Below are 27,634 nucleotides of genomic sequence, written 5' to 3'. Positions count from 1 at the left end.
AGTACCGTTTAGAGAGTTATTGCACTCTATCTCAGACTTCCTAGGTTTTCAATTGTGTAAGTGTTCATTAGGAAACACAGGAAAAGAAGAGACGTTTTCCAAACTGGAAATTTTATGTGGGTCTTTTTTTTCCTGTTTAAACTGCAGAGACACCATGTAAATAATTATCGCAGTTGTGATGATCCCATCAATTGCCATCTACTGGTTGGCCAAGGGCATGCTTCAGAGTCATCCCGGCTAAATTGCCACACAAATAAGGCTATAGTTTATTCAGCATAGACAATGTACATTTCCATGGTTACGAAAAAAAAAAAGCACTTGGGTATGCTTTTATTGATTTCCTGAGGCTACTCCTGCATAGTACTTCAGCAATTTCTCACACTAACAAACTTCCAGTAGATCTCTGATCCCATTTTCCTCAGCAGGCACCAGCAATAACCCCTTGATCCCTTCCTTAATTCACATTTCTCTGCCGATCCCGCTATCCAAACGATTCCATAAGTAGACAGGCACATGCTTGCAAGCATAATCTGCAATACACTTAGCTACATGTGGATAGTAAAGCAATGTGCTAATGAAAACAGAATGATGTCATTTTAACTTCAAAACAAAAAGATTTTATGGCCTTCATTTAGACCTGTATATTTTGAGAAATATACTCATGCAAATACTCACCCTGGATAAAATTTGCTTTATTCTGAAGCAACTACTATATTCACAAACTGGGTGTATTTTTGGTAATAAATTTCTTTTATGCTGGAAAAGTTTGCCTACCTGGCAGAAGACATTTCAGAGTACTCCGAATAAAAATGTTCTCCTGCACCCCTCCCCATGACTTTCTATGACCTACACCATTAAACTGGCCAAGCAGCTCTTCAACAAATTCACAGCCCTTCCTGATTTTCTGCTCTGGCAGCCCTCTAGCAAACCCCACCATGCAGCAGCAACCTGCCAGCAGTGTCTTCATTCTTACCTTCCCATCTGATACTCACCAGTCATCTTCCTGTTCTTCCTTCAGGTGTTTCTTACAGTGTCCTCTGTGTACCTGTCCTCCACCCCGTGACCTTCTCCACTCACTCCACCTCTCAAACTCTCCTCTTCCCACCCACCTCTCAAATCCCATTCTTTCCTTCCAGAAGACTCTTTTCCAGTTTATACTCCCCTGCCAAAGTTTTCCCATTCTTTCCTTTGAATCCATGAGATTCTGGTTTTGTCTTGGTCAAAAACTGCCTCTTGCCCATTTTGCATAGCAATCCCCAAATCTCCCATCTTTTCTCAACACAGGTTCACCCTCTTTCCACCACCACACAAGTGCTTCATCCACAACTTGGTCTTCTTACTGGAATCAGAAGTTGCATCAGCTACGTCTCCTCCTCATGTTTCCTGCAGCCCAGGTTTGCTCTGCCTCCCACCAACACACAGAGATGCAACAGGCACAGAAGATGCTACACAGGCCAACCAATCTCATGATTTGTAGACTCCTAACTCTAAGGAAGGAAGCTCCACGTCCCCTCCTGAAGAAAAGCTGTAGTCACAGCTGCCGTGCCAGGTAGATGGGCAATATGCAGCTCTGTATTTGGGCCATGAGCCGGCAGATCACGGGGTCTGAATGGATAGGGGATCTGAATGGACAGAAAGGCATGAACCCCAGAGATGCATCAGACCTCCTGTACACCACTTCCCACTGGAACTGTGTCCCCAAAACTCTGAGGGTGGCAGGAGGGTTTTAGACTGAAACACACAAACACTGAGCAGGGAGAAGGTGACAGCAATTTTGTTAACACAGAGTAGACATATGGTATAATAATTAGCTTCGTAACAACATAATATCACACTATGTTTGCAAAGGCCCTGTGCTGAAACTCTGTCTTGTAAACAATTCTAATGTGTGGGCATTAGTCAATGAAACTGCCAAGCCTTTGGCATAATACTTCAGTTTAGTAAACAGATTATGCATGTGTAAAGTCACCAGCAGTGTATTTTCTGGTGACGCTTTCCCTTTCTTTGCTCTTTTCCCATCTTGAAGCACCCCAATCCAGCCTCCTCATGCTAGCCAGAGACATCCCTGACTCTGTGTGGGTTTGCAGCCTGGGATCCCAGTGGCACAGCCTGGTCCTTGCAGAGCGGTCAGTGCTGCAGGACTGCTCACAGTCCCCTCCGAAACTGTGAAGAAAGGGAGGGGAAACTGCACGACTGAACCACAAGGAGCAGGCCCGTATGTGCTGCTATGGAAGAGTGCACAGGAGGCTACAGTCAGCCTCCTTAGCTCTTCTAATAAATTTAAGTTTGGGACCAATGCTTTCCTCCCATGTCAAGCCACCAAAGCTTACAGACACGATCCACAGAATCAGCTTAGGAGGCAGAAACATTTTCACTCTGCAAACTCAAAGTCAAAACCACTCTCATATCGATTAACAATGCTAAGTCTTTCAAGTGGTGCAATATTCCCAATATATCCTGCTGATTTGGTTTTAGCATACTTTTGATAAAAGCTTGGATATTTACAGCTAAATCTTCCTGATACTGTTCAGACAAATTTCTATCTTCTTTGGACCTTCTATTATTGAAACTGTCTAAATAACCCACTGAACACTTCTCATCTGCCACTTAGCTTGAAGATTAACTACCATATATCTTCATTTGGAGTGACACCCAACTGCTATTTGGAACAATCTGATTGCCAAAAAACTTGATGTCAGGCAAATAAGTAGGCACGACTAGGAAAGACATTTCAAATTCCACAAGTATGTTCTCTTGAGAAGAAGTGGTAGTGCACACAGTGCATGTCAACTGCAAGTGATTTGCAGTTACGAGTAGCTAGAGTCAAAAGTCAGCCTGACAGGAATATATGACAGATGAATTGCTAAACACATCTCTAAAGCATTAAACAACCTGTTATTTTCACTTTTGTTTTCAATCAAGAGACTTTGCGTTGCTTTCCAGTAACTTCACATCACTGAGAACGGTAATGCTTCCTTGGACAACCAGTCCTGTACTACAAACTGGCATGGTAGCTTCTGGCAAGACCTTTTCCTATTAGTCTTATCCCTCCCTTGTCTGCACATGACTGCAGGATGCAATCTATGTATGGGCTCCTCTTCCTCAATCACATTTATGTGTCAGTGTTTCAAGCTAGTAGGGAAAACCTGCATCATGGCACAAATGCCTCTGTCAACATCTTTTGGAATGGCTTCGCAGGGCCATTACACCCAGCATCAGCGCACGCCACCTTACAGAGGGCTGGCAGTCAGAGAAACTCCAGGGTGACTATTCTCTGTGCACCTCCGTAAACCACCTGCTCAAAACTGGTGGGATTGGCCAGCTTTGCTTTCAGTAGAAAACATGAATCAAAGACACAGGTGCTATTTGCAATGGTACCAAAGGCACAAGTTTCCCAGACACATGCAGAGCAGTGACCAGGCAGGTATGCTGACACACAGTCTGGCCATGCAGGTACCCTGCTCAGAGACCTAACCCGGCTCCCCCAGCAGCTCTGCTGGCTGAATGAGGAAAGTCACACCAGAAGTAGGTCCACAGACTGGCGTGAGAGCAAAAAGGCAGCAGGCCAACCCTAACCCCTCCAAGCAGGTGGCAGTCATTGCTACGGGTCTGCCTTTAGCTCCAGCGCTGGCCACACATTCATGGTCCAAATTCACATTCAGAGCCGAATTCACCGCTCAGCCAGTCTGTGGGCTCTCCTGGCAACGGAGCCAGGCTGGAAAGGGGAATGTGGAGAGACTCCTTTGTACTGCTGAGTTTCCAAAGAATCAGAACAGGCAGTGGAAAAGGGCATGCGTGCATCTTTCACCCTATCTGAAACCTCTATCACTCTAGCTACCAGAGAACTCGGACTGTGCACAGGGGTGCAAGTGGACCCCACGGTCCTTCCCAACTGCCACATCACTCCTAATGCTTCACAAGGTGAAAAGGAAGTCTGCCTGACACACAGACATGACAGTATCCGTGTCTCTCCCTTTCTCAAAGTCACATTACCTTATCTTGAAAAGCACTGTGAGGTAAACAATGAACATTAAGAATTGAAAGGTGTTCATATATGCAAGAACAGGACAGCTCACTTTCTAAAATTAAGAGATTAAAAATTTCTGCTACAAAAATTATACAAAGTTTTATTATTAGTTTTTTTATTATTATTAAAGTTTTAAGTATTAAGTATTTTAAGTATTAAGTATTTTAAGCATTAAGTTTTTTTATTATTATATAAAATTATGACAAAGTTTTTTTTTTTTTTTTTTTTTTTAGAAAAACTGTTCAGCCTTGATTGTTTCTGGCAGTAGTCGGTTGCTTCCCTTATTCTCAGCAAAATAATAACTGCTTTGTGTAAAAGTTGAAAAATACTTTGTCCAAGATTTATGCTCTGTTTTTCTTTAGCAGAATTATAAATAGACTATGATTTTGTTTGTGACATTTTAACTTCCAGTTTCATCCAATAGCTTAAGTCTTACATGTACTAGAATTCAGTTTCAAGCAACTTTATTACATGATCCTTACAAAGTTAGCAAGCTCCTGTTTGGATGTCAGAGTGGGATCTACTAAAATCTATGATTATTTTAGCATTTATTGGAATGTACTATCAGAAAGAAAAGGTCAAATGTGGTCACAGGAAGGCAGAGCCAATTTAAGCTTCCGTCTTGAACCTGCCTCTTGCATGCAACAAGTGACCCTTCCTCCACCCATTCCTGTCATGCAGGGTGAATCAAAGCAGCAACATGTGTTTCAGAGAAGGAATTTCTGATACACACTTAGTGTGTTGTAAATATTTGCTCTTCCCCAAAATATATTTGAAATGGCAGCTTTCTCTTCAAAAAGAAAGGGGAGCACGCCAACACAGTTCCTGCTCTGCTGTTACTGTCACCACTGCAGACTGCATGCTCAAATCATTCCACAACAATCTGCCGTCTTTCAGGGACACATCTCGAAAAAATTTTCAGTAGTACTCACTACCCATCTCACTGGGAAAATCAACAGCACTGTTTTAAACGGCAAGTTTACTGAAGTAATCAAGACCCCACAAGCAGCCTATGAATTTGTATGCTTTCTGCCTTTTCTTCACTTGTTTGGGGGGATCTATTCTATGGGAAGGAAGAAAATCATCTCTCCTCTCTATATGGGCCCAGCAAAGTCCTGGTCTCCTAAAAGGGAAAATCTCCTTTCCTCTCAAGTACTGAAAAAAAAGATTTGTACCAGAAAAGATAATTTTTCTTCTCAAAGAATGCAGCAGCAGCTACTGCTAGAGACTCATGAAATTTTCTCCCTATTACCAAGTTTCACATTAGAGATCTCCAAATTTCAAGGGAGTAATTCATAATAACAGAGAATGATCCATCATGGTACCGAGACAAGTAATCTGAACAATCCAGGCATCCAATTTGCTTCCTAAGGGCACTTACTCCTGCATCCCAGAACACAAATATTGATCTTGCAGAAGAATATTGAGACAAGTAACCACCTGTGATGATGGGGAACCCTCTGACACTACCAAAAGAGGTGATATGAGGAAAGGCAGCAAAAATGGATTAGACAGGGCACACTGAATACTTCTTCAGCCATTTGTATTAATGCTACAGAATCTCTTAAAAAAGTATCTCTATGCACGATTCATCAAGGACTGTCACGACGTTGTACAGACAACACTTATAATTAAATTGCCATGAACTGAAAAAAAATGCCTCTCGGGGAATGTAATTTGCATTAAAAATGTCATTAACAGGGAACAATTCAAATGAGTAGGAAAGAAAACTTGACACAGAAAACCAGCACACATGGAATTAATAACCTTAGATACTGCTTAATAACTTTTCATTTGCAGTTCTCAGAAATGACTAGAGTTAGTAAAAGCACAAAGAAAAAGTCTGGAATAATTCCTGGTGAAAGAAGAAAACTGAAGAATCTCAAAAAAGAGGTTTCAGTAACTCTCTGCACATACTGAAACCCCGAAGAACTTCCCTTACAAGGCAGTACTGTAGAGGTGGAGTATTCCCAGTTAATTGCCTGGCTTCTGCAAATGAAAGTTGACTCAGGACAACCTCTTCTCCTCATTCTAAATAATAGCTAGGGCAAAAGACTGATGTTAAATACATGAAGCACAAAAGCATAAACAGATTTATGATTTAAGTACAGCTTTAAGAAGATAAAGAACTAAGAAAAGCACATTTTTCTCAGGAAGGTGAGAAATATAAGCACAACAGCCTCGGGGAAAGACACAAGGGAAGGCCTGGAGGCTCTAGAGTAAAGTTGCAATTTCTGTCAGCCAAGGATCCCCATCTCTTTGCAACTGGTTTCGGCCAGAGACTGGTGGTATCGCATATCGTAGCAAGAGGCAGACTAATGGTGGCACAACAGCAGCTCTCCTCTGGCAAGGGGACAGACAGGATCAACTACAAAAAGGAAGGCCATGGTATCACATCATCCATTTTCATTTAAGAAAATGCTTTCTTCATTTGTTTTTTCTATATTGTATCTCTTGTGTGTGTACTTGTGTGTGTGAATCTCTCTTTGAAAAGTACTGCAACTTTACTGTCAAAATTTGATCAAGAATTTCTTCCCATCTAAGAGCTTTCTCAGTAAGGAAGCCTCCTAGGCACAGCCTTGCACTACAGATCTTTAATGGTCAGTGGCCAGTCACAAACAGAAAAACTTCCTGAAAAGTTTGGTATCTGCTGAAAAGCTGTCCAAAGAAGATGAATTAATTCCTGCAGAAACAATGGTAGCAGGTAGAAGCAAGGTAGTAGAAACAAGGTAGTACAAGCAATCACAGCTCAAGATATGATTATGAAATATAAATATTTGTACATTTCATATATTAAAAAGAGCTTAAAAATACAAGTTCTTGTGTAACTGCTAAAAGCCAAGTTCCTGTTCCCTAAAATCGCTGGAAACCTGACCATTGACATAAAAGATAAGAAGTTCATCTTAAATATGTTTAATGTCGAAACACCTCTCAGTCATATTTCTCCTGAGGACTTCAGGAAATATAAAATTCAAACGAACCCAGCCAGATTTCACTATAACAAGTTAAAAACACTGTAACAATATGATTAAATTATAAGCTTACAAGTCTAAGAACAAACAGACCAAAAAACAGAGGAGTTGGAGTTATACTTGAAATATGAGTTCTTCTCACAAACGGCCAGAACATTGTAGGTCAGAATACCAGGAGTTTCAATATTTCCTGTTTATCCTTATGCAACCATACTGACTAAATCCTCAAAAGGGGTGTGACTTTGAGGAAAACTTGAACAATTTTACTCTGAATATCAAAGAAACAAAATTTGGGAAAAGCAGGTCAAATTGTAAGCAGGGGTGGAACTGCACCTACACAGCCATGACATTACCTTAGGCACCAGAAGCCTCGGCAATACCAGGTATCACAAAAATATATTTCTCAAAATACAAGACCCCCAAAGACACCATCATAGAGGTCTTATTAATGTTTAACCATTTATCCTTCCAGAGTGTTCTTCTATTCCACATTACCTGATACACTTGCTTAGAGTTTTGAATTGCCTAATTTTCTCTGCCCCATTCTGAATTTCCTACTGCACAACAACTGCAGAGTGGGGCTGTCGGGTCAATTTTCTTTCCAAAGTCAAGTCAGACATCATGGAAAGTCCACCAGATTACATGTGTGTCTTCTCAACATTTATATGTAAACAAAAGTTATCAACTCTTTAATATAGTCATGATTTTTTTTCCTCAGAATAATAATAATTTTTGTGAACAAGGTGAAAAGTCAGTATGTTTAACACAATACTCCGGTGTAATTCTTTCAGAGATTTAAATAGAACATTAATGCTCGTTACAGTAGTATTTATACATAGTCAGTTGGCTCCATCAATAGGAAAAAGTGATTTATTGCAAAGAGTAGATTTCAGACAAACAGGTATATAGAAGTCAAGTTTGTAATCATTTTATTCAGACAGAACAAAAATGTTTAAAGTTTTCATGCAACATCTGCACTTGAATCTTAAATAATTATGACAAACAGCAGTAGTAGTTAAGGAATGCACTAATTATAGACCTTAGTGAATATACAAAAACCTCAACATCGTAGGTTATACAAAGTAAAGAACATCCTAAATACCTTCCCAAAATACTGCTGCAGCTGAGACACAGTGATATGCCTTACAAGGGCACAGGAATGTAATTTAGGAATCACACGGGAACTACCCATTTCCTTAAATTTCACTGAGCAAGACAAAAGCAACATTCAACTCCACACAGATTTTTCACATGGTATCTATACAGTACCTTGAGTTTTATCCAAATAGTAAAAGTTAGACATGTCATTTATTTAGTAAACAATTATGTGGTAAACCTCTACTACATTTTTACCTGGAGTAGCCATGTTATTTAAAAGAGGGCAGGTTTGGCACTTTTATACTGATGTCACCAATATTAATATTTCTTGGGATCTCTGGCAGATTCATATTCTTTACAGCAGAAACAGCCCGGGCCGGAGCTCCTGCTAAACCAGCCTGTATATAAAGTGAAGAAGAAAAATACAAGTCAGGCAAAGTTGATTACAAGAAGAATCATTAGCAATTATGCAGACAACTAACTTTTAAAGTAATTCCATGGTTAAACAATTAGAAAGACCAGATGATAATTTTGTTTGGAATGAAATGGGTTATTTGGAAATATTAAATCAGAAAGAGAAAACAGTTCACACATTTCTTCTATATGGTGAAAGATGTAATGTCAATTTGATGGAAAAGTATGCAAGGAAGAATAGGGGGTTTATCCAAGAATATGCAATATGCAGGTTGTAAAACAATTAAGAGTACTTAAAGGCCAACATGCTGTCCTTGTCTTTTATCTACTCTAAAAGCTATCACAGTACAGTTTGAAGTTACTGAATGCCAATTGAACCATATTACTTATCTAAAAGCATGCAAGTAAGAGGTAATTCAGGCTGACTTAGCCTGATTTGAAAAGGCTTGGGCATGTAGAACTACTACAGACCCACTGAAATGTGATAACCTATTATCCCACAGAATCTAATTAAGAGCTAATGCATCTACCAGGGCCTAAAACATTATATAATGACCTGGTTATGCTAACCTGAATATTAAAGTAGCTATTGTGTGTTAAATTCCTCTACTGAGGTTTCTCTCCATTTAAAGCCCCAGCTCTGTTGTATTAATACATAAACTTAACAATACAGAAGTTTGCTTTTATCGCTAACTTCCACTACATTCTGCCTTTCAGATAAAATAACTGCCAAGTTTACACATTAAGGTTTATTACTGAAATGCTAACAAATATGACTTGCAACTCAGAATTCCGAAGACATATAGAACATGATCTTTTCCTACTTAATCTTAAGTATTTTTTTCAAAATTTAAGGGCTGTTTCAAAAAAAAAAAAAAAAGGCATTAAAGATACTTGCAAAAAAAAAAAAAGTCACAAAAGTAAGTTTCAGAACTTGTAGACCCAGTAAATCTAATAATCTATAAGAAACAAAGTAACATGCTAGAACCTAGTCTGACAACCAAAAGACCAAACATGCAGAAAAGAGTATTAAGGTCTGAAGAAATCAGTGCATACATACATAAAGTAATTCTGAGAAAGCAATACAGCAAGATGAAAGGAGAACTAACTTCTGGAGAAGTTTGCAATTCAGAGCTGATTATTTAACACTGTTTGTCAACAACTACTGCCTCTCAGACATTTTCAAATTCATGAGTTCCACTGAAATTCATAGCAATTACAGGCTATAACTAGTCCTGTCAAACTGTACTAATGTCCAAAAGCAGACAGACCACAATATACTCTTAACATAAAAATGTCATCTTTTAAAACCCATTCTCACTTTTTTATTACACTATCATGAGAAGCATAAGGTCTAATTAACCACTTAAAATTCTACCGTTTAACTCTAGTTACATCTAGATCCTCCTCCCTTCAAAAATGCCCATAGAAAAAAATTGATTCATGTTTGTTTTTGAACTAAACCCCCTTTCAGACACAGGAGGATTCCCAAGAACATACACCAGAAAGACAGGAGACGACACGAGTCATCTGCACCTCTCCTGCTGAACAATGCTCTGTGATATACCAAAGGATAGATGGGCAAGCGGGGAGAGATGAGAAAGCTCAGGAAATCTTAAACCTCTAAGACAACCATGTAATTTGCTCTGACTTTGGTCTCTGACAATCAAAATCATCAGCTTGCAGAGACATGATGTAACCAAATAAAAGAGTGAAAAAAAAAAATTAAAGCGTCTTTTTCCTTGCCTTGTCTTCATATCACCAGTGGTATCAGGTCATTTACTTCACAAAAGGAGTGGAACTGAAAGAGCCTTTGAAGGGAAAAAGTCTTGACCTAACATTACTGTTGTAAATATCCCAAACCTGCAAGTCTAAATCTGCAGTATCTTGAAAAAGTAGCATTAGACACCGCAATTCTTTCTTTGCCATTTGCACTTTCAAATACAGCACAAAAGACAGGATGCCACTGAACATTGCGTTTTACGTTATTTTGAAATACCTACTTTAAACCATGTGGTAACTTCCAATTAAGTTTTATCAGACCAGAAAATAAGTGCATTTTCTCTCTAACTTGGGTCTGTCTTTTAAATTCTAGAGTCAGTAGCTGGAAAGGGAGAATAAAAAAAATCTTTTGAGCAAAACTGAAATGGGGCAATGTAAACTGTTTTCCAGAGAGGAGGTGAAAGTACTAATAAAGTAGTAACAGAGGCAATGAAGCACACAATTTAGAACTTACACAATGGGAAACCAGAAAAGTATTTTAAATGATGGACATGGTCCACACAGACAGGCATGGCTGGCAATTTGAGAGAGATACCTTCTAGATGACTAGGATGGAGACTCCTTAGCCTAACTTAATGAGAGTTAATTGTTTTTAATGGACATAAAAAAGCTTTAGTATAGCTGGTCATTATTTTTACCTACCTGCAGCTATTCTCTTTACACAGACTTACAGTCCCTGCCCCCGCCCCAATGGCATAGGATACAATGGAGACACAATTGAGAATTATTTAAAATACCATAATTGACACAATCATTGCGCTTCCACCCCCCTATACAACAATAACTTCCAACAATCACATTCCATTAGGACCATTCTGGAATAGGATCGGTGAAGATCTCTGGCAAAAGTATTAGGGCACTACAGATAAGCTCTATTTGCCAGCTTCTTTTGCTATCTTATATTGGAGTAGAGAAAAATTTTCTAACTATTGAACTTTCTCCTCCTATAATTCTCTATACTAAGCAGTCTTGTGATTTATTCAGCATATATATAATATTGACATAGCAGAAAACCATTTATGACAATTACTGTTATAACTCTATAAAGCACATCACACATCACATCACACAGTACTTAGAGGAAACACTCCGCAACAATGTTCAATGAAATGCTAGAAAAATATTCAAGCTTCAAAACTGGGTAACTAATAAAGGTTATTTTTAATGTATATGTGTATATATTTTAATATATATTTTAATGTTTAACTATATCTGAATGTCTTTGCATTGCTTTTTAACAGGTCAAAGCGTAAAGTGGTTTGCAGACCTGAAATTTATTATTTCGTTTACAGAAAATAAGCTACATTTAAAAACACAAAAGTACTACAGGAAATGTTTCCAGTCCAGTATCCTCTTAAGCAGCTTTTAGCAAGTACCTGATGAAAATGTCATAACTAACATTGTACTAGATATGTTCCAGCTGCCCTTACTATCAAATAATTCATCAGGTAAGTTGATGAGGTGCAAAGAAAAAAACTTATACTTAAAGGAAAAACAAAAACACAAGTAGTAAGCTTTAAACATGCAATGAATGATGAATATTCACAGCAAGCAAATGGCAAGTGAAAATGAAACTTGAGACAGATATGAAATTTCAGAAATACATTACGAATTGCATACAGCTGGTATTACAGACAGCCAATACATCATATTTTGCCACAGCTGCTTTGTATTCTCAATTTCTTTTGTTACCGAAGATTATACTTTAGTCTTAAAACAGTGTATTTTAACAGTTTAGCTTCAGTAAGCGCAAAAAAAGCTTATAAATATGTTTATATACTTTTTGGAGTGAATTGAGTAATGCCACATAAGCAAAAAACAATGCTATTTTAAGGACTGAAATAAACACATTTAACAGCCAAACTTTCCTACTGGTCCTTGTCTATCAAGTGAGAAATATGAACTGTTGCTAGTTTACTAAATGATTATTTACTACAAAAATCACTTTTCTTCCTAATCATCACTTTTCTTTGTAATGTCCCACCAACGTTATATGAAGGTGACCCCAGAAACACTGATTTTGTTCTTTAAAAAGACTTCTGGATTATTAGGAAAAGTATTGCAGATAGCAAGTTTAGTTAATATGCAAATTGATTTTTTTGCTATATAAAAAAGATTCAGACTGACATTGCAAACAGCTTTACATAGAACTACGTATCATTGAAATAGAGATATAAAAATACATAGCCTACCGGAAAATGAAATAATGAATTTTTGCAAAATAAACCACTCTTTCAGATACAGTAGAGGCACTAGGATCTCTCTGCTGCTAGTGTTTCATACCAACCTTTCCAGAGCAAGTATGACTTCAAAGCAGCAGGGTTATGAAGGAATGAAAGGATGCAATACATAATATAAAGGAATGATCATGTCCCTCGCTTATGAGGTTAAATAAATGAACATAATTAGAGAAAAAACAAAATGAAGTCTGCCAGTATATCAAAATGAGGCCAAACAGATAAGAAGACTTAAGACGTACTCTTAGAAATTTTAAGCACTTGAATCACAAAGAGTAATGGATGGTAATGATTAATTATTTGTCTATTTGTTTTTCATTGCCAGACCCAAAAATAAAACAGAACATGTGTGAGCAGAACAGAAAAAAAAAAAAAAAAGCTTTGTTCAAATAAATAAAAAAAACTGAAACCAAGCTCCCTAACCTTACAGTGAAATATGAATATATTACAAATGTTGACATACTAGGTAGAGGAAGGTTTATTATTCTCTCTCTCTCTATTATTATTCTCTTTATTTTTTTCATGTGTTATAGCATGTTTCAAATTTAGCTGAAGTGTTTTAAACTAGACAAAAATATTTTTGAACGAATGTTTTAGAATTTAACACTATTAATCCTAATTACAGAGTAATATTTGCTAAGTGTTAAAGTATTACATACTTTATCCTAGAAAGATCATGGAAAAAGCCAGCAACAAAATTATTTGTAAATAAAATAAACAAGCTTCATCTGCTTAAGATTCCAGCTATTTAAAATACCTGCAGTTTGAACACATGGATACTTAAAGTGAGCAGCAATTAATTTTGAAATGGCATAATCAACATTACTGAAATTCACACTGTTGGGCTCAACTGAATGTTTCAAACAGCAAACAGGGGCACAACAACCAGAAACTGAACTTAGACATGCATTTTTCTCCTTTCTCAGTTCCCTGTTCTTATGCATGTTCAGTGACTGGGGTTACCAAGATCTCTCCTAAAGCAAAATCCAGTGATCTAGATAGCAAATATGCAATAGAAGTTCAGTATGTGCTGACTGTCCTTCTCATTTTGTTATGTTTGATATAATTAATAGTTGAAAGATCACTGGTAATACTTATATATAATCTTCACGAAACACAATAAATTTATTGCAGAGATGTAAAACTCTTACGGTTTGCCTTTTTTCCCCCTCATTCTTTTTACCTGCAACTTATTCTGAAACTTCATTTGTCTTTGGAAGAAGGCCCAAGTTCCTTACTTTTATTTCAAATACTAAGTTGTGAAGCAGGAGGGTTTGTATCACACATTTTATATTAGCAGGGACAAAACACCCCCACTCACAGAACTATTTCTACTATGTCACCATATATATTTGCTATCTGCATTCAAGTTTTATTCAGACAGTTTGGAGGAACTATGAACTATTTAAGTCCATACAAGTTTGTATTTATTACTTTAACAATGATATAAAGAAAAGTTAAATTCTAAAATGCAAGAAGAGAAATAAAATAAAAAATATGATGTCAATGGAAAGCTAGTAAAATACACTAGAGCCAAGAAAAAGATGAGGGAACTACAAGAAGAAACTAGCACAAAAAGTAGGCTACAAGGACTAGCATGGGTATTTTAACACATAATTTTTGAGTCTGGCCTACATAATTTATTGCCTTTGACATCATTTTGCTTTCCCTTTTTGTTAAAAGAACATTTTTTTCTCAAAGTCAGCAATACCTGTGTCTACCTGTCCTGTCTGGGAGACTGAAAGATAAAGGTCTGTAAGAGAGAAGAATGGAAAGAGCTAGAAAAGATCAGGAGGTTCGGAAAAAAATGAGGTCCAACTTAAAGTCTAAATCACACGCAGTTGAACACTCCAAATAGAAAAGAGGTAGCCCAAGTTTACCTATAAAACTTTTAGCAGCTCTAGATAAAATCCCAATGACCCCTCTCCCCCAAAATTCCCCCCCTTAATCATAATGAACCTTTGGGTTTAGGAGGATTGACCAGAAAACCATTCACAAATAAACACTAAACTTTGAAGGTAGCGAAATACATTAAAAGCAGCATTTCTCAGGGTGGGAATGTGACTTCCTTTGTAGCCAGTCCAAGCCACAGAAAATCAGAATCAGAAATCAAAGCTAGGGACTCCATCAATATAATTTAAAACATTGATCTTTGCTGAAAACAAAGTATTTGAAGTAATAGTTTTTCTAAAATATTAATGAATTTCATCTTCTTTACTAAATTCCAATTGAAAGTCTTTTAAGAAACCTAATAGTATACACGACGATAAACTTGATGTCAAATGACCACACATTTTATACATTAAGAGATAATAGTCAGGTGGACACAACACAAAATTTAAATCACTTCTGAAAAATGTAGCTAAATCATAAATTCATCAACTCATCATTTAAGCTGTAGAAGAAAATCTAGCCTTAGCACAGCTACTTTATGGATGCAGGAAGCATGACTGAGGTCTAAGAGGCCAAGCATACTAAAATGTGAGCTGTGGCATATGTGGCAACTCTATGAGCTACAGGCTATATTAACAACAATTTCTGAATGCTTGTAATAATTTATTCCTTCTTTCAATTAAAAGTGATTGAAAACTAAGAAGATCCACTAGTTTTGATTTCTTAGTGTCCTTCATTCAACACGAATAGCTATTAAGTTATTACTCATTTTGGTTTGGACAAACTGGATATGTTTGTATCTTGAAAATACATGTTCAAGAAAGATGTTAAAAAGACTTACAGTTTTGATCAAAAAAGATCAAAGGAAAAGAAATAACAATCTTAAAATTTCTGAGCATACACATGTAACAAGTTATTAATAACCTCAGTAAATATTTACCAGATTTTGGGAAGTATCTAAGCATTATAACCACCATAAAATTTGAAAGAAACCATCACTGAACTCAAAAAATGCATTTCTGTCAAGCAGATTATGAAATGTTCTACTTCATTCTGGGCGCCAACTGTTTTAATTTATGACTGCTACTTCTCTACTCTCTAGAACTCATTGCTAAATCTAAAAAAAAAAAAAAAAAAAAAATCTTTGCTGAATCTAAAAAAAATTCTCTTTGCCTTGCATAAGTGTATATTTGTATTGTGGCTATAAACTCTATATGTTCTTTTATATTTTGCAGTACCTAGTTTTATACCAAAGGCATCTTACAAGAGAATGACTTACAGATGAATAATGGGAAACAACAAGTATTGTGGCTGACTACACTGAATTGATAGGTTTCAGATGATGAGTCAGAAACTGGTCTACAGTTGATTTGCTAACAACATGATTAAGAATAAATACTTTAATTAAATGTTTTTAGGTAAAAGTGATGCGAGTCTAACACAGTGCAGAATATAGCTGCTAAATTATTTCAGCTTTGGGGACTTTAAATTATCCTTATACCAAACAAGAGAAACATATGTATACACAGGCCATTCATACGTAGCCTTATTTTACAAGAATAATACCAAATGTCCATCCCTATGATCAACAGCTCATTCTGAGTTTGTGAAAAATGTCAAAATGAGCATTTTGAGTATCGTCACAACATACAATGAAGTGCTTGTAGGTATGTACTGCCATGCATGATATTATAACACTTATTTTTTTCCTGTTTTTCATATAGTGCTGTCCTGTTCCTAGACACAGTTAGGAAACTTTGTGAAATGGACAATTGAACATATTAAAAGACTCCAGGTGGTGCAGCGTCGTGTTTCAGAATTAGAAGAACAATGTACATTGAACCACAAAAAAAAGCTGAAGAATTCATTTCTCTCTTGGGTTACAAGATATATCTAACATATACACTTAAGACACAACAAGATAGTTCTCAGTGTCTTCCCCTCATTTAGTATCTTTCCACATATATGCCACCTGCAATATTTCTCTCCAGCTAACTGACCTCAGCTATAGAAAAAGCCCCAATTCTGCCAGTCTTTTCTTTTTCCCCAAACTTCAAAATAACAAATTTCCCCAAAGAGACAATGCATTCTCTAGAATTACTGTGTCTCAACAAGAAGAATCAATCACAGACTTAGCTAAGATATACTAACAATATATTGGCCAACAAGACATATCTGGTATTAATGAATATCACAGCTGTAGTTGTTCCAAAAGAAGCTCTTAAATATTCCAAGTTCCTTTCCTAAATATAAATTCAACAGTATTAAAGACAAGTGTTTTAATAGTCAGAATTGTAAAACCCAAAGCTTTATACAAAATTACATGACTATCGTGTCCACTGAAAAGGAAATTCCCACAAGTTATGGAAGTATCCCTTGCTTATACTGATGTGAGCACATAAAAAATATCATCTTCCCATCTGAATATGCTCACCTGAATACCAAGTGCTCATATTGCCAAAATGGCAGATTTTGTACTATTTTAAAGGAACTAAGACAGGCTTTAATTCTATCACATGTTGCTTTCATGCCAATTTATTATTTTGTGCTTCAGTATTATTGCAACACTAAATACATTACCATTTATTTCAAATGCTAGAAACATACTAGCAGACAGGAATATGCTATGCAAACATAACAGTTCTTTCCTAATTTCATTTAAATTTTAAACTCACTAGTGGGTTTCTGAATAAAAACAAAAAAGCTAGAAATAAAAGGTTTTCTGTAAGAGATTCTTACAGAACCATAGGTGTACCCCAATAGCAATGACACGCACTGCTACTAGGTAAAATAGTAAAACTAATCAGCTAGCTTTCTAAGGAATTGTTACACATGAAAGGCAGCACATACTAACCTTACAAATCATCAAATTTTAGCATTGTAAGCAAGCAGTTGCCTACAGCATGGTATTAAAGGACAAACACTATTATACAGTATGCACTTAATGTGATCATATTTTTCGACTAGATACTACACAGTGCTTCATTCTTACCTCAGATTTCTCAAGTTTATTTTGTGCATCAATTTGAGTGACAATTTCATTCATGTTGGTCTCCAAAACCATTCCACCCATGACCATTTCAGCCAATATATTATGAACCTGAAAAAAGATCACAGGAAAATTTAAAAATGAAAAATGTCATAAACACATCGAGACACTGAGTCTTCAACCCACAAACATTTACGCTGTAAATCACTTAATGAAGGGTAACAAATTCTTTAAAACTGAGTACAAAACTTGTAAGAACTTGATGTTCACTTCTCCAGTATCTTTGCTCATACTCCTGTTATAATCTCAGCAGTTTCATTTGTCAATGCTAGAAGAAAATTTAGCATTCATCTATTTTTAGTCTTTGGAGAGAAAACAGCCATTGTCAACAAAAGTTCTAAACAGCACCCATAGTAATAACTTTAAAGAGCAAATTTTGCAAGATTAAGCAAAATATTTACATATAGTTAAGTAAAAACAACTTTGGGCTAGATTAGTGAACAAAGAGAGACACTCTGTTGCTCACCCACCATAAAAACCTAGACAAGGCTCATAAGCAGAATTAATACACCTGAGCTGACAGTCCTTACTATGAACAAGGGTATTTCACATCTAGGACCAGAATTTAAATTGAAGGACTAAATAAGCCAACAGACAACACTAGTAAAATGGATATATATTCAAAATCCATCTTGTCTGTATCCCTGATTTGGGGATGTGAGCCCTGGTTCCCAAATCTCTGCTTCAAACACTGTAAACGCACATTGTCTAATGACTAATTAAGGTAATACAAAATGAAAAAAGCTTCCATATACTCTGCAATAAAAATCCAAAGTTAATATATTTTAATATGATATATAATATTTTAATTCCAGCATAATTCTGAAATAAGGAACAATACATTATGCTTCTGTGAGTTAAAAATAGCATATGAATACACCGAAGCATAACTCTGCTATTATAGATACTATTATCATTTCCCTGTGCATCAAGTGCAGAAGTAAATCTCCATCAGAAAATTTTAAAGTTAGCAAGCAGTAAATTACATGTAAAAAACAGCAACAACTACTACTCTTTCTGTTTTAGTGACATATCTAGAGAACAGTACTGAAAAGTTGTTCACCTAATAAATCATTCCTTTATATCCATAGACAAATATACTAAATGTTTGATGAAGCTTCTGAATAGAACTTCAAGAGTCAAATGTTTATGAGAAGGATTAAAAATCTGTTTAGGCTAAAAGGCTATTCTCTTTCTTCTAGTAAGTATGTAATATGCGCCTGATACCCAACTGAAAGGCATAAAATAAAGGACTGGACCAAAGAATTAATTTTCCTGGTTTGTAATGAAATCAATTTAAAAGTTTTTAGCATCAGGATCAGAAAGGAAGATGCAAACACAATATGCTTTACACTGACAAACTTGCTGAGAAGAAACATATTACCAATATTTAAGCCTTTTTACTTAGTGCATACGGAAGCAGTTTATAGCTGTACACAAATCAGAATTACTGTACGTATATACACACAGAGCAAGCGCTTGTGCACAAAAATAAGAAAAAACAGACTTAACTCACTGTGATAGGCTACCCAAAATATTAAAGCTCTGAAAACTAGGTATGTTTGCTTTTGGTGGCAAATTTGCAAGGAAAGATTTCTCAGGCAATCTACAAAAGATATGCTGTATTCAGAGTCAACAGTTGGGTCGGGGGTTGTGGACCACACAATACTGACCTTTCGGGCAATTCACTACTTTACTCATACAGAAGGCTTGATAATATGGGCTCATGATATAAAAGCATCTTGAGTCAAGTTTTCATATCAAAAACATCAAAGATGTTGCTATTGAAACGATTATAAATAATGAATATTAGAATAGAAGTGAAATTAATTTTGTTTTTCTTAATGAAAAGTTAATGATAGAAGAAATATATAGAAGAAACGGCATTTAGAAGACAACACATCTCTACTGGCAATGATCACAGAGATGGCTATTTCAAAAGAAGTCTGGCTAAAAACATTATTGGATCATAGTTTAAGCTTAATCAATGTAACATTAGATTTAATAATTCCTAGAGAGAGGATGGTAGAGATGTTGCGCTGTGTTAAACAAATGTTTCTCCCTAAACTGACCTCAGTCATGCTCCATTCCAAGATCAATGATGCTTCTAAGCCTCTTCAAACACTGAAAACAAATTGTAAAACCTATGAAGTTCTTCATATTAAAATATTCATCTGGTGATTCTGGTGATATGTTATTTTAACAAACATTTACCAAGTATGCATTTTAATGTGCTGTGAAATGTAGAGTGCTTTGCCTTTTCTAACCTCTGTATGGGCAATGTACTGGTTTATGGCAGGACTGGTCAGTAATTCATGTCTGTTCCTAAAAAACTAAAAATGAACAAACAAAAATACTTTAAGTGTCACTAAAAATACTGCATAACTGCACAACTACCATCACTTCCTGCTGCACAATAAGATGTAACTGGATCTAAAACAGCAACTGCAGTCCTCGCCTCCAGACTGAAAATGGAATTAGTTCTTATCCGGCTCCTTCTGGCAGGGCTGAGGATATCAAAGAAAAAGTTCCAGCAGCAGTTGATAAAAGCTCTAAAATTCAGAAACTATTAAGAATACATCTCATTAAGGCATCTATTGCCCTTGCTACAAATCTTGAAAGAACCACAAACAACCAAACTGCAAACTAAGAAGTAATTTAAAACATAAGCTTCTATCATAAGAGTGTAAGACAAACTTCGGGTTTCAGACCAGTTATGGTACTGATGCATAGATATGGTACTGATAGGATACATAAAGAGAGCAGTACTTTTTAATGACAGGATTAATAGGCTAGAAGCTTTGGTGGATATTGTCATTATGCTTTTTAAAATTCATAAAATGAAAAAGGAGAATGAACAGACCAGATTCTCAAAAGTTTAGAGAAATTGTAATATTTGTAAACCCACGTATAAAATGAGCACTAGAAACAGAGAGCGAACAGGCAAATAAAGTTCTTCTAAAGCAAAAAGTTCCATGAAGTTTTATAGTGCAGCTGCCCATAGAACACTAAGAAAATACGTTCCTTGATCTTCCTAGTGATAAAGAAACTATTTGACTATTCTGCATGTTCGTATTTTTAAGGACTGCTTTATTATCATTTTGCTCTTGGAAAGTACTCCAAAAGGTACACCAATCAAGGTACCATGAATTACTGCCGAGTAGACCTTTTGATAGAATTATTGCTGTAAACATTCACATTACAAAATATATACATAATAACATTTCCCTTTCCATCACACAAGAAGTTACTTCATAAAACATGTAACTTAAAATCTTTGCTTATGCTTAAATATACTTTAAAAACAACAGTAAGCCAGAAGCAAAATGCACCTACTCTAGTACTTTGTTTGAAAAATATGGCATTTGACATTTAAAGAGGTCATGCAAGAAAACCTAAGAGTATTATTATACCCGATAAAATTTATTTGCTCCCACATATGGGCAGTTTAAGGATTCCTGAAATATAGACTGAATTGTATTATTGTATTTTATAGCCCTTGTTAGATTTTTCTTTGCCTAAACGTCTAACCTCTTTTGACCATATCCAAAACAGTCTTGGTATCTATGACAGTCGGAGACAATGAAGTTCCTTAATTTTAAGGATGAAACAAAAAAGTGCACTTTTTTCTTATTTCAAATTTACTTCCTGCAAATTCTACCCCACTGTTCTTGTTTCTTGTAAAACAACAGCAGCTCTTCACCTACCAGCTCATTCAACACATCATATTTCTTCTTGCTAGGCCTTTAACATCTTGCTTATTTGGCCTCTTCTTTCCTAGAAGCTACTCTGTACCTTTAATCATGCCTGCTAACATTCTCTATATTTTTCCTACTTCTGCTATGCAGAACATAGCACACAGTTCTAGCATGTAGTATTTTAAAGTGTGTATAAACCAGGGATTGACAGTAGCTTTAATGAAATCTTGTCTCTCCGCTTCTAAAAAATGCTCTTCTACATAACAAAAAAAACTCATTTTGGATTGTTAAATTACCATGAAATCATGATTATGACCAAAAATATATGTAAATATTGCAATACATTTACTTCTTTCCTTAAATAAGCAAATCAGTTATAGCAAAAGTTGTCACATGGGTAGTGATAAGATTAACATTTTTAATATTAAACAATTTTTCTTCTTTTTCACTACAAATATATTTTATATTACTGAATATATCATGTTCTCTACTCTTTTTCTGATCAAGTACTTCACTGTGTATTTTCCTAAAGAAATAGAAAATCTTTCTGAATTAAAAAGCATTGACTGGCATTGAAGCCTAATACACCCATTTAAATTGAAGACTGATGGCACATGGAATACATATCTTACATTTATATTCTCAAAGAGATCAGGCGGCTGGGAATATCAAGTTTTTAAAATATCAAATTGCATTATGCAATAATAAATTTGAGGTACTTTAACAAAATCAAGGTTGCTTCCTACCTCTATTCCATTCTCTGTCTGAAAACATGAATGTATGCACAAACAAATGCTCAGGAGGAATGCACCAAAAGCTATCCCTGGAAAATTTGGCAGATGTATATCCTTGTCTTCAAAACTTTGTAATCTGACTCTGGAGGGTTCACTGTCCTAGTCAGAGAACAAACTTCTGGATACTCCCAGGGATACTTCAAGAGGTGCCAAGAACTTGTAGAAAAATAGAAGTATTTCCTTACATCCCTAATCAAATGGATTACAGCATTTTATTCATAAAGATGCTTATGGTTGCCTTCTATGAAATATATATATTTTTTCCTCCATCAGGAAATATTGCACTGCTGTGTGGGAATCAGTAAAGGACTAAAATAAGCTGTGTTCCAGTTACATCAAGTGCTTTTTAATAGAGCTTCCTTTCCCCACGTCCTTATGTGCTATGTTGGATAACAAAAAGTTTCATTCTCTCCAATATTTATTTGCCAGTTTAATTTCTAGCAGTATGCCAATATTCTTCCTCAAGGAGCATTCTTCCTGAATACCTATTTTTTTTTTTTTTAGAAATTCCAGAATGTTCTGCCAAAAAAAAGTCAAACCAATGAGTTTACGTAGGTTAAGTCTTTTTGACGTAAATGAATTAAAAAAAGACAATTCTAACAATCAGATAGGTAGTCACCTTCCACACCTTCACCAAGCACTGAAGACAGATCACCATACTGTCATATGAAGTAATTAGTTAATTTTATTTCATGAAGCAATTAGTTAATTTTCTCTTCTCAATACCACACCACTCAAAACATAATATTTGAATTGCTTCAGCTCAAACAGCTCCTGCACATAATTAATAAACACATACTATAACTAAGACTGTCTACACCAAAGACCCAGTAGCAGTTACTACTTTCCCTTATTGCACATTTGAGATTTACCAACAATCTAGGCCACAAACATCTAGCAAACGAAAACTATCATTTGGTAACAAATATTAAAGAAGAAAGAAACCTCAGAGGGAAACCTCTGCTGTAATTTTATTCTCTCACATACACATCTTGCTTTTCTAGAGATTTACAAGAACAGTAAAAAGACTTAAAGTACAGCAAAATAGAGAGTACTTTGGTATGCAAGTCCTAATATGAAACAAGTGTTACCAATCAATTATGCTGGAAAACAGACAAACAACCCACACAAAATAGAAGTGACATAAGATTAGCCGTAACTGCAAAACACTAATTTTTGGTGCTAGCCTTGCATTACAACAAATGTTCATCTCTCCATGCTGCACTCTTACAGACTTGCATTCAAGCAAAATCACTGCGCTTGTTAATGCCGTTCTCAAAAAATTTGAGCTTAAGGCTATCTCGACCTTTCATTTTGGAATGGGATACTTTTGCTATAATACCTATCTGGGATGTAGGTGTTCATAGTTTGAAAGTTACTGAGAGAATATTTAATGGGATTGTCATGTAATGTTTTTAATAAATTAGCTAAAGCACTTGTTGAAAATTACTTGTCAAAAGCAAGTCAAAATTTAAGAAAATATCATTTTGTCACTAATAATTTTAGCAGTTAAGAGCCTAACCACTATCAAATAAATTATTCTTTGAGAAATTTAATTTCTGGAGCACCCCAAGTTGTTTATAGGAGAAACACATCCCTAATCAAACATAAGGCGTGAAAAACTACCTCTGTTAAGATACATCATTGAATGAAATATGACACAGAGCAAAAGCTTTGACTGCAGAGCAGCCACAAATGTGTTATGCGGCTAAGGATAAAGACTAAGCACCTTTTCCACATACAGCCTGCAAGACTTGGGTTCTCTAACCTCAGAGGGTTATCTTATAAATTCTTTCGAACTTTAATCAAATGAAATGGTTTTGAAAATAATCAAACGCATGGTTTACATTGCTGAAAAATTCTAATGAGCTTTCATGAACTTGGTATCTGATCAAACACCTATGCAAGGCCACTGGCACTTCAGTGTCTGCTCAAGGTGTAAGTGCTTGGTGCCTTAAGAACTTCTCCAGTTTAACACAAATTCAGTCAATTTCTAAGTGTTAATTTCACACGGTGAATATTTTACTATTTTTAGTCCACTTTAAGTGATATTTGCCTCATTTTCTTCTCATGTCACCTCCTGTTGATGCAAAAAGGGGTTCCCATATGGAAAAAAAAATGATTGTGCAGCAACTGATAGCTAGTTTAATAAATAACTCTTATTCCTGAAAGTTCGGAATGTTCAAACAAGACTGTATTTAAATGCTTGCAGAAAGGGGTTTGAGATTTAAAAGAGAAAGTGCGACAGCATCATGTCATGTGAAGGCAACTGCCAAACTTAACTGGAAAAATCCCCGCAAAAGAATTCTAAGTAGCAAAATGCCTAAACATAAACAAAAATAGAACAAATCATTACTTAAAAATCAAGTCCTACTCTGAAAAATAAAATAATTTCCAGGTGTCAGCAGTATTACAATATTTATGTAATAAAACGGCACAAAACTAATGAATGTATTATTTTTCTTTAGAAATCCGAATTCTAGCAAACTTCTCACGTTTTAAGAGTGTGTTGATAGAAATTGTCTAGATTTCAGTGACAGTAAAAGTAGAATCAATCGAGCATCAGCTTAACCAGACATTTTACATAACAAGCAATATTATAGGAACTCATCACAGTACCTTGTCCACATGGAAAATTAAATCCAGTTCACAGACATTTTCAAAACATTTATCTAGCGTTTCCACGAATACCTGTAGAGGGGCAAAAAAAAACCAAGGTCAAGCTTTACCAGAAACTCAATTGTTCCATTAGGTGGGAAGTTCAACAAAAGCAAACAGAGAAAATACTCATCATTTACTTTTTCAGATATTAAAAGCAGCCATAGAAATTACTGACATAATTATGTTAACCATACATGTTACTTGCAGTAAGTTGGAAGGAAATTTTGTTTAAGTCATTTTATAACTCTGCTAAAAGAAACAAAAAATCGAAAAAAAGAAGTTGGATCTCAGAAAAAAGGCAACAGAAGTAAGTTAGAATTTTCAGCTGTGATTCAGAGCTTTCCTTCTCATTTCATGAAAACTCAATTATTAAGCAGAAGATTACACTTTGTTGCTGCTGTCATTTTTTTAAACCTACTTATTACACTGCAAGCACCTCAGTTAACCAAACTACAGTTAACTTTGCCATGTAGAGACACCCACAAGGGTTCCTTGTAAGCTGGTATAGTTTGTCAGCATCACTGCTTTGTGGAAGAGTTCAGGAAGCTGTATGGCAGGTGATCAGGCGTAGTCAGCATGAATTGACCAAGGCAAAGTTGTGTTTGAGGAACCTGATAGCCTTCTATGATGGAATGACTGGCTGGATGGACGATGGGAGAGCTGTGGATGTTGTCTACCTTGACTTCAGCAAGGCTTTCAACACTGTCTCCAATAACATAATAATGGGGAAGCTCAGGAAGTGTGGGTTAGATGAGTGGACAGTGAGGTGGACTGAGGACTTGCTGGAGGGCAGAGCCCAGAGGTTGGTGACACCTCCACCTGGGAGGAATAACCTCAGACACCAGGACAGGCTGGGGACCAACCTTCTGGAGAGCAGCTCTGCGGAGAGGGACCTGGGTGTCATGGTGGACGACAAGTTGACCATGAGGCAGCAGTGTGCCCTCGTGGCCAAGAAGGCCAATGGGATCCTGGGGTGCATTAAGAAGAGAGTCGCGAGCAGGTTGAGGGATGTGATCCTGCCCCTCTACTCAGCCCTGGTGAGGCCACATCTGGAGTATTGTGTCCAGTTCTGGGCTCCACAGTACAAGAGGGATGTGGAGCTGCTGGAGAGAGTCCAGCGCAGGGCCACAAGGATGATCAGGGGCCTGGAACATCTGCCCTATGAGGAGAGGCTGAGGGAGCTGGGCCTGTTCAGCCTGGAGAAGAGAAGGCTGAGAGGGGATCTAATCAGTGTCTATAAATACCTCAAGGGAGGGAGGAGGATGGGGCCAGCCCCTTTTCAGTGGTGGCCACCGACAGAACTAGAGGTGATGGCCACAAACTGAAACACCAAAAGTTCCACAGGAACTTAAGGAGAAATTTCTCGAGAGTGAGGGTGACAGAGCACTGGAACAGGCTGCCCAGAGAGGTTGTGGAGTCTCCTTCTCTGGAGATCTTCAAAACCCGCTTGGACACAGTCCTGTGCCACGTGCACTAGGTGACCCTGCGTGTACAGGGGGGTTGGACTAGGTGACCTCTAGAAGTCCCTTCCAACCTTAGGCATTCTATGGGTCTATGAAATGTGGCTGAGTCTAGTTAGAGGCCTGTGGCCAGTGATGTCTCCCAGGGGTCAGTACTGGGCCCAGTGCTGTTCAACTCGTTCATCAGTGATTTGCGAGGGCACAGAGTGCACCCTCGGCAAGTTTGCAGATGACACCAAACTGGGAGGAGTGCCCAACACTGCGCCATGCTGCCATTCAGAGGGACCTGGACAGAGAGTTGGACAGAGAGGAACCTCATGAGGTTCAACAAGGACAAGTGCAGCAAGGTCCTGCACCAGAGGAGGAATAACCCCAGATACCACGACAGATTAGGGGTTGCCCTGCTGGAAAGTAGTTCCATGGAGAGGGATTTGGGAGTCCTGGTTGACAAGAAGGTAACCTCAAGTGAGCAATGTGCCCTCATGGCCAAGAAGACCAATGGGATCCTGGCCTGCATCAGGAGGAGCATTGCCAGCAGGTTGAGAGAGGGGATCCTGCCCCTCTGCTCAGCCCTGGTGAATCTGCACCTGGAGTACTGTGTGCATTTAAAAAATTGTACAAGTGACCTTACAAATTCTAAGTAGTGACTCTAGAAACTACGCAGGCCTTCATTTTGGAGAAAACAGTACAAAGAACGACACACAGTACTGGGTTAATTGTATAATAAATTTCAGTGCCCAGTTGAGAAGGAAACGCATCACGAACTTTTAACAATATGACAAATAGGGCTGATGCCTGGCACAAACACGGCATGATTTTCAAAAGGTATTTTATGCATCACACACTGTTGCTGATAATTACTACTATTAATCCTCTCCATTGAGAACCAAAATACACTAAACTTTTTCAGTGCATTTAAAATAAAGATTATTCTTTAACATTAATGCATAATTTAAAGCAAAAGACCTGAGCATTTTCATGAGTAGATGCAAGACAGGTCATTGATAAAAAATAACAAACTAAATGGAGGAGTTTCTGTTAAATTTTACTTAAACTAACAAAGGAGACCTTTTTCTTCAGGTACTTGTTAATTTACTGTAACATAAGTCTTCTGTAAATGATGAAAACCAGCAAGTAAATAAACTACCATAAGCAGCACAAACTACATAGCTCATGTAGTTTGTGCAGCAACACTCCCAACCAGAAACACTCTCTTACTTTCTTTTACCTGAGCAGAATGTGAAAAAGGACAGCACAGTGTCTGATACTAGCTGCAGGAATAAAGTTGAAAATGCACAATAAAGGCAACCTCTACCTAAAGGTTTCAATGGTAAAAGCTAATGGTTTGAGGGGAAACTATTCCTCATATATATTACTAAGTTTGTGCAAAGATCTGTGTATTCTTTGGCACTCATGTAATAACTTGAAAAACAAGAGTTACATACAAAAAAACCCCCACACCCCTACAAAATGCTAAAAAGACCCCTACAGAGATGTCCAGTTAGTAGCAGTATATATTTCATAGAATCATAGAATCTTTAACGTTGGA

General features: G+C 36.7%; 1 protein-coding gene across 2 annotated transcripts in view; it reads right to left on the bottom strand.

Annotated features, from left to right (window-relative positions):
- Nucleotides 1–7,854: 7,854 nt before the first annotated feature.
- Nucleotides 7,855–27,634, bottom strand: part of AP3S1 (adaptor related protein complex 3 subunit sigma 1) — a 30,821-nt gene continuing 11,041 nt past the window's right edge. Inside the window, exons 4-7 of one of the 2 annotated variants that reach the window (XM_088530306.1) lie at nt 24,584–24,655; nt 17,416–17,523; nt 14,242–14,283; nt 8,354–8,495 (exon numbers count right to left, since the gene is read on the bottom strand). In XM_088530306.1, the coding sequence (XP_088386432.1) occupies nt 14,248–14,283; nt 17,416–17,523; nt 24,584–24,655 (216 nt within the window). In that variant the 3' untranslated portion in view covers nt 8,354–8,495; nt 14,242–14,247. Of the gene's footprint in view, nt 8,496–14,241; nt 14,284–17,415; nt 17,524–24,583; nt 24,656–27,634 lie in introns of both variants that reach the window. The other variant, XM_088530304.1, reaches the window with a different exon arrangement.

The sequence above is a fragment of the Tinamus guttatus genome, unplaced genomic scaffold (assembly GCF_059628265.1).
Source record: "Tinamus guttatus ecotype Peru unplaced genomic scaffold, ASM5962826v1 Tinamus_guttatus_pri_ptg000365l, whole genome shotgun sequence".
Lineage (NCBI taxonomy): Eukaryota > Metazoa > Chordata > Aves > Tinamiformes > Tinamidae > Tinamus > Tinamus guttatus.
Note: the sequence above shows the minus strand (reverse complement) of the source record. Positions and strands in the feature narration are given on the sequence as shown.